Genomic DNA, 7,927 nt, shown 5'->3' on the forward strand with positions numbered 1-7,927 from the left:
GAGAGAGAGGGAGGGAGAGAGAGGGAGAGAGGGAGAGAGGAAGGGGGAGAGAGAGAGAGAAGAGAAGGAAGGTTGGGTTCAGACCGCAGTATCCACTGTGCCTGGTGACAAATATGGGCCCTTTGACTTACTCTTGAGATCCTTCGTTCTGATAGATATTTTGAATATGTATATGAACACATACATGCTTATGTGTGTGGTCCACAAAGATGCAAGCCCCTCTGACCTAGCACATGAACCCTTGTGCTTACCCGTGCATGCCAACACACAGATGGGTCTGTGTGTACCCACAGAGTAAATATGTGGGCAGGTGTGTGTGGTGGGCATACAGCCCTCAGCTCCAGCCTGACTTCCCCTTCTCTTCCTGTTCCCTTGCCCACCTCCTAACTTGACTTGTTCTCATCTCCCTCCCGCTGCTGGCGCCCTGCCCTGGGTTTGTTCACCCTCCTCTTGATGCCTGTGTGGCAGCACAATCACATTCCTCATCAATTCTCTGTTCACTTGTCCATGTCCCTGACTCTACTGGGAGCTTCCTGCAGGAAGGTCTATGTCCTTGTCATCTCTGTACCTTTGGGACCAAGATCAGGGCCTGATAGAGGCGATGGGGTAGTGAATGCTGACGGGCTGAAGAATATGGTAGTGTGAGTGGATCTGGCTGCAGAAGTGTGCGTGAGTGCACATGTGTGCACACACGGGAATAAACATGTGGACATGCACACATGCACACACACTATAGGGGTGTCTCTGACGTGTACATGTATGAACCTACATGCATACACCGTATGTACAGATTTATGTGGTGGCATGCTGATCAATGTTTAGTAACTGGCTCCTTGTTTAAAAAACTGATTCGTAGCACTTGTCTATTTCCGTGGTGTAAATACTCCCACCGTGGCTGATCTCAAGCTGCCAATATAGTGTCACTGATCACGGAGCTGGGAATTGATGCATACCAGTGGTTCACCTGAGCCTGTGGGTATATGTGTGGGATGGAAAGCAGGCAGGGGAGAGTTCCTCTGGCCTGGAGAAGTGTCTGTAAGCTGGCCCGGAGATGCATCTTCCCAAAGCTTGGGCACCAGAGAGAAAGCAGTCATTGGCTTCCCACCAGCTTTCCCAGCATAGCTTGGAAGCCAGTCCAAACTGACACTCCTTGTTAGGCAGGTCTAGACACCCACAGAGACAGCGCCTGCCCTCACCTCACAGACACTCCCAGAGTTGGAGTTTGGTGAGGTCAGCACTACTGTGAGGAGGAAGGCACAAATGCAGGAGGAAGAAGAAATGCTCCAGGGGCCAGCTGAGGGCTGTGGAGGAGTCAGCTTGAAGCCAATTTGCTATGCAAGTCCAGACAAGTGGCCTGCCCTCTCTGGTCATCAAGCATGCATTTTTTTCCTCCTACACAGGGCTAGGATCACTGAGCTCCCTGGCCCCTTATCTGATCTTCTGATCTAAGTCAGAGCACTTAGGCTAGGCCTTGACATTTGCATGCCAGAGGGGCAAGGCTGCTCCACCTTGGTCCCTGGGCTTTAGGGGACCCAGCCTGGCATCTCTCAGACCACACCTCCCCCCACTGGGGGAGGGGGCCACAAGCCAAGGGAACATGCTTAGCCTGAGCCATACCTCCTTGGAGACTTTTCTCTGATACCTGCCATTCTACAGTTCCTGCCAAAGGGGTCCCAAGCCTGCATCCAGGGCCTGTGTCTTTCTGTGGTTTGTCCATCTGAGAGGGGACTAGGACAGCTCGAGGCTCGAGGATGGCCAAGGAGTGGCTGTTCTGGTGGTTCTAGATGGAACTCGGATGTACTGGCCCTTGCAGGGACAGAGTGCCCCTGTATCCAACAGAGCAGGAGGTGGAAAAGGAGAGTGTGGAAAAGGAGAGCTAGGGACAAGGCCCTCAGAGCGGGCTGGCCCGAGGCTACCACTTCCAGATGCGGAATTTGAGGAAGTTGAGCATTCTAAATTTGAGCCTACCATTTTCAATCAAAATGTGTTTGTCAGGAGAGATTGAATATCTTTTTAAGTTTGACAAGTTTGTCAATATTTAGACATACGGTGTGTGAGCCTCTATTTATGCTGTTGTCCTGCCTCTGCCCCTACATGTTAGGGGTGAGCCTGGAGAGGGAGATGCTTGAGGCTCATATGGGTCTTGGTGTGTGGTACCAGAGGACTTGGGCGGTATTGAGCAGGGAGTTCTGAACATTGGTCAGTCCTAGAAGGGGGTATTCTGGGGCCTCGCAGTGTGGGCTCACTTGCTGGTAGGTCCAGGTGTCCCTCAGGGTTTCATTTGCATGCCACCTCTTTTCTTTCGAGCCTTAGGGAGAGCTGAACAATGGCTAAGCTTCTTCCCTCTGTCCTGGATAGTGTCTTCTCTCCCTCAAACCCCATCCCATAAAGGAGCCCTGGTTTGTGTCAGGATTGGAGGCCCTGGATGGTGCAATTGGTTAATGCATTTGGCTTCTAACCAAAAGGTTGAAGGTTCGAGTCCACCCAGAGACACCTGGTAATCTATTTCTAAAAAAATCAGCTACTGAAACCCTATGGAACACAGTTCTATTCTGTCACATGAGAGCCACCATAGATATGGATTGGAATTGACTTGACGGCAACTGGTAATGGTGGTGGGGTCAGGATTGGTGGCATGGCTTCTGGAGCCCTCCCCAGTCTCCACCACTCTATGTGATGTTCCCCACAAATCACACCTCTGGCTCTTCATATGAAAATATAAAATCACCAGGCAAGTGAGTCCCAGCATTTTAATGCATGAGAGAGACCTCAGTGTGTTTGGGGGTGCCATGATGTCTGTTAGTAGGGCAGGATGAAGGCTTCAGGGCACTGTATCATAATGCTTTCTTTTCAACAAGCCCTGGTCAGCCTTGTTTTCCTTTGTCTTGTTTGTCATGGCATCAGTTGTGAGTTTACACCTGCCCTTCTGGGTCAAGGACAGTCAATTGGGTAAGGTGGAAATGTTCGAGGGAGGAGAGGATGAAGCATTTTACAATTTGCCAATAAATGAGTACTTTTGGTTTGCTTTTAAAATCTTGATTTGGTCTTGAAATATCTCCTTTTACCAGTCCTGTTTGGTATCTGTTATGGAGTGAATTGTGTCTCTTAAAAGTCCATGCTGAATTCCAGGTCCCTGTATCTGTGGATGTGACTCTGCTTGGAAATAGAGTATTTCTTTGTTATGTTAATGAGGCCATACCAGAGCTAGGTGGGTCCTAACCCTAAGCAGTTCTGAGCTATAAAAAGAGCAGAAGAGAAACAGACACACACATGGCTGAAGGCAGATGCTGCTGGAGGCCTTGTCTACAAACAGAGGAACATCAAGGATCTCTGGCAGACACCAGAAACTAGGAGGGAGGCATGGAAGGAGTCAACACACTGGGTCCCTGATTTGTATTTTCAGCTTCCAGGATGGTGAGAAAATCATTTCTGTTCTTTAAAGTCACCCACTTGTCATATTTCTATTCCGACAGCACTAGGTACCTAAGGCAGTGTGATAGTTTTAAAACATTAACATGAACTAAATTCAATGTATTGAATGCATTTTGAGAGGCATTTACAACCCTCTTTCAAACAGCAGGCCCTGAAGTTTGACCAGACCAGGGCTGGATATTGGTGGACCAATTCTTTAATTAGCTGCTTTCAACTGGAAATTTTCTCCACTGTCAAGAGTCAGATCCTCCTTCATATCCCATCTTGCCTTTCTCATCTCTTCAAGTTAGAAGAGTCCCAGGCTAGACCCTCCCCACTTATCTCCCCAAACATGATCCCACCAAGGAGGAGCCCTCTCTCTGAAGGGAGTCCTCTGAGTACACATTGCAGGGTCACATCCATGCCAGGCTGCATGCTTTCACAGGGAAAATAGAAACCCTGGAGTATGATTATGGTGATAAGCGGTACTCCACCCTTGGTCCTACAAATGAGTGGGGCTGGCTTATTCTAAGAGAGAAAACTTAAAGATATGCTCATTTGTCTTCAAATACTTGAGAGTCTGTTGTGCTGAAAAAGTGCCTGGGAAGTGCAAAAAGTTAGCACACTCAGCTGCTAACTGAAAGTCTGGGGGTTCGAATCTACCCAGGATTACTGTGGAAGAACGGCTGGGCAATCTACTTTGGAAAAATCCCTGTGAAGCACAGTTCTGCTCTGACACACAGAAGGTTGCCATGGGTCAAAATCGACTCCAGAGCAACTGGTTGTGCTGAAAACAGAAAAGACTTGTTCAGTGTTTCTGGTTCACAAAGGAGGAAGTGGATTTGCTGCTCAGGGTGTGGAGAAGGCTTTTGCCAAGGAGTGCTGTCCAGCAGGGGCCATGCCACCTATGGTGAGAGCAAGCCCCCTGTCCTGGAGGTAGGTGTCAGCAAGGAATATTTAAGAGCAAATTCATAACCTCGAGAGGAGGACCACTCTACAGCATGGCTCCCCTCCCCTCCCCCCACCCCTGGTTCTGAGAATCTGTGGCTTTAAGATTGTCTGAGATAGGATGCTGTGAGTTGGGAAAGCAATTAAAGAAATCTGCTGAAGTGAGGACCAAGCTATAAAAAAAAATCTTTATTTCATGTACCAGGATTTTTTTTTTCTTAAGTTTTCTGCTTTTTAAAATTTTTTTCTGTTAACAGTCTGAAAAAAAAAAAAAAAAAAAGAACCCACCAAGAAAATAAAATGGAGGTTGGTTTCTTGAACTGATTTGAGCTGGACATGAGCAGCCGTCCACCCTGGGAAGCAGTGCCCTTGCTGTCCCAGCTGCCTCCGTCCCCCCGGGCCCCCTAGCCCTCTCTTAGCCACACTGGAGCTCACCCAGCACCCCGATGGCCCTCTTCAGATGGGCCAGGAACCCAGGTCCCACAACTTGGAAGGCCGCGCTGCTTGCACCCCAAACACTCTGCCAGACCGAGAACTGGAACCACTTTGGATAGTTTGCTGTTTTCTGGGGGCCTCTCCCTTCTCTCCAGTCTATGATCCATTTCTGGTTGAGATCTGGAGGGGCGCTGGGCCAGGCTGGAGTGGGGGAAGGGATAGAATTCTGCCCAGAGTGCTCTGCCCTCGGCCCTGTCGTCCCGGGGACTTCTGGGCTGGGCTGGCAGATGTTCTGCCTTGTGGCTCAGGCTGGGTCACAGTCCTCCAGCTGCTGCTGACCTGGGAAGAGAGCTTTCCCAGACCAAGGACACAGGGGAAGGGCAGCGGAAACCAGCAAGCCCAGGAAGCCTCACTCGCTGTTCCCCAGAACTCCTCAGAGAGCTGAGCTGGAAAACCTCAGGCCAGGCCAGGTCAAGAACAGGCAAACCAAGAGAGAGACGCTGTCAAGGCGGCCCAGGTGCCTCGACTTCAGCAGAATGACGCACATCCTGGTCTGAAATTTCTAGCTTGGGGACACCACTGGGTTCCTGTCAGTCTGAACTGGCCCTTTTCATTCTGGGGAAAAAGGGGAGAAGCCCAAAATGCCCCCGACCTTAGTCTTTAGACTTTAGTCTGTGGTGTAACTTGAACTTATGGGGTTGGTCTTCACTCTGGAACTGAACTTTGCCAAAACTCTCCTCTCTGGTCCCTCAGCCTTAACACCTCCCAATCATATCCCAGGGATCCCCTCTTTCTTTGACCCCAAAGACAATGGGAGAAGCCTGGTGGGGGATCCTTAATCTCTTGGAAGTCTCCCTTATGCTCTATGACTGGATTATGGCATTAAAGAAAGAGGTAAGGCTTTGGGGACCCCTGATGTCTTTTCACTCTTTGCCTGAACAGAGGATACGTTTGCTCACATGAGTGTATTTTTTGCTTTGACACTTGATGTGGGGGCAGGGGTTGGGGAGTACAGTGAGGAGGCATATGGGGTGTGTGTGTATGTGTGTGTGTGTGTGTATCAGAGGCTGACGGACCATCTGGGAATGTTCTCAATGTCAAGGGGCTGGATGAGAGGTGCTTTGGTCAGGCCTGCATCTCTCCCTGTGTAGATGTTAAAAGTCATAGACACGCTGGACAAGAACTGGCCTTTGGAGTTCAGCTGGGTCCATCCACAATTTTACACAGGGGGAAACTGAGGCCCAGAGAGGCCTCATAGCAAGGAATTCTAGAATCTGGTACTGGATTCAAGTCTGGTGCCCTGTCTGTGCAGGTGAGTGTGGAGTGTGTGTGTGTGTGTGCACGTGATGTGGGGGAGGGCACAGTGAGCATAAAGGCCCATGTGCAGTTGTTGTCCATGACTTTGGAGAAGACTTGGTTTTCTTTCATCCATGCCTCTGGAAGGGAATGGAAGGGCTCAGAGTGAGAGTGTATCCCTGTGACTCTGAGAGGACTCTGTGAGTGTGAGTGAGTGAGTGTGTATGTGTTTGTGTGAGTGCATGAGTGTGTATGACTGAGTATGGGATCTACTTTGTGGAGACCTGACTCTCTGTGATGACCCTCTCTCTCTCTTCCATGTTAGCAACGGCTTCCTTGGGTAATCAAGAGATATTTCCATCACGAACGCTCCCTGCAGCTCGCTGGGGCCTCTTTCCCCTTCTCCAGCTTTCAGCTCAGCTCTAATCTCTCACAACTGGGTTTTTTTTTTTTTAAATTATTTTTTAAATGGATTTGTATATTTGTTTTCTGTTTTCTCTTTACAGGTCCCTGCTAAATTTTAAGTCCCCCACCCCACCCCACCCTTTTTTGTTTGTTTGTTTTCACAGTTTAAAGCTGGAAAAGAATTAAAAGAAAAATACTATCTGATTTTCTTGCAAGTAAATCCACTTATTATATATTTACATTTATTTATACTCTGTGGTTTTTTTATTAAAAAAAAAAATCACCACTTGTTTTTCCTTTTTTCTTTTGTAAAAAGAAACCTTTTTGCTGTGTCATTGTTGGACCTGCCGGGCCCTGAGAGGGCATCCGCGAGTCCAAGGACCCCAAAGGGTCAGTGAACCCCCTTCCCAGGGAGCCTGGGGGCCTGTGAGTCTGGGGGTCCACCATCGCCTCAGGGTTGCCGAGTGGCCCTGAGGTGAGGGGTGAGGAGGGAGAGCTGTTTTATGTCCCCCGGGAGGTGGGCATCTCCTGACCCCAAGGACAGGAACTTGGGGGTGGTGACCCCAAGAGGCTCACCCTGAGGATTTCGGGGGTTTCCGGGTATCTCGGTAAGCCACCAACAGCCATCCCCTCTCCTTCCTTTCCCTCAAGGCCTAGGAAGTCATCACAGTGGGTTAAGAACCATTAAGGACCATTAAGGACTGGGAACCTAGGGGCTGGGCAAGCCCCAAGTGCGCCCCCTCCAGGCACATTAGAGACAGGAAGGACCAGGGACTCCCGGGTTGCCTGGAGGCCTACAACACCCCATCAGTGCTGCACAGAGCCAGCTTGGGAGCCACTGCGCCGTGCCCACTGTTCCTGGGGCACCTGCCCTGGGCTCCAGGGACCTGGCAGTGACCAGAGGCCCCTTGACCCCAGGGCCCCTGAGTCTCCACCCCTCGCTCTCCCAGGGAGGCAGAGCCCGCTCAGGGATAAAGGGAACAGAAACGAAATTCTTCCCACGTTGAAAAACCAAACCAAACCAAACCCCAAAACCAATAGCAACAGAAAACTCTGATAAAGTCAAAGATCCCTCTTCCTTTCTATTCCTTCTCATTATTTTTTGCTTTAATACTGTCTTAGTTCCCTTTTATTTTTTCATTTAAATTGGTTTTTATTAAATGTTAAAATAATGGTACATGGGAAATCATGCATTTTCTTTTAGATTTATTTTCTATTTTTAATTTTTTTATCCCTCTCACTTTTGTTTTAAAGTTTGTTTTTCTCCCCTCATTTATTTAGTTATTTTTTCACATCTCCTGTTGTTTTTTGTTTCTTTGTTCCCCTTATATTTTGTTCTTTTTTTTTTTTTTTTAAATTTACTTGTTATGTTTTTCTCTTTTTTTTTTCTTTTTTTCTTTTTTTGCTTTTGGACTCTCCAAGGGCACTCCTT

The 7,927-nt window shown here is 48.7% G+C and overlaps 1 protein-coding gene across 1 annotated transcript in view; it reads right to left on the reverse strand.

Annotated features, from left to right (window-relative positions):
• EIF3D (eukaryotic translation initiation factor 3 subunit D) overlaps positions 1-7,122 on the reverse strand; it is a 65,892-nt gene extending 58,770 nt beyond the window's left edge. Inside the window, exon 1 of the mRNA XM_007958769.2 lies at positions 7,072-7,122. Coding sequence (XP_007956960.2) covers positions 7,072-7,122 — 51 coding nt within the window. The remainder of the gene's footprint in view (positions 1-7,071) is intronic.
• Between the last annotated feature and the right edge of the window lie 805 nt (positions 7,123-7,927).

The sequence above is a fragment of the Orycteropus afer genome, unplaced genomic scaffold (genome assembly GCF_000298275.1).
Source record: "Orycteropus afer afer isolate SDZICR_OR568_19922 unplaced genomic scaffold, OryAfe1.0 scaffold01128, whole genome shotgun sequence".
Lineage (NCBI taxonomy): Eukaryota > Metazoa > Chordata > Mammalia > Tubulidentata > Orycteropodidae > Orycteropus > Orycteropus afer.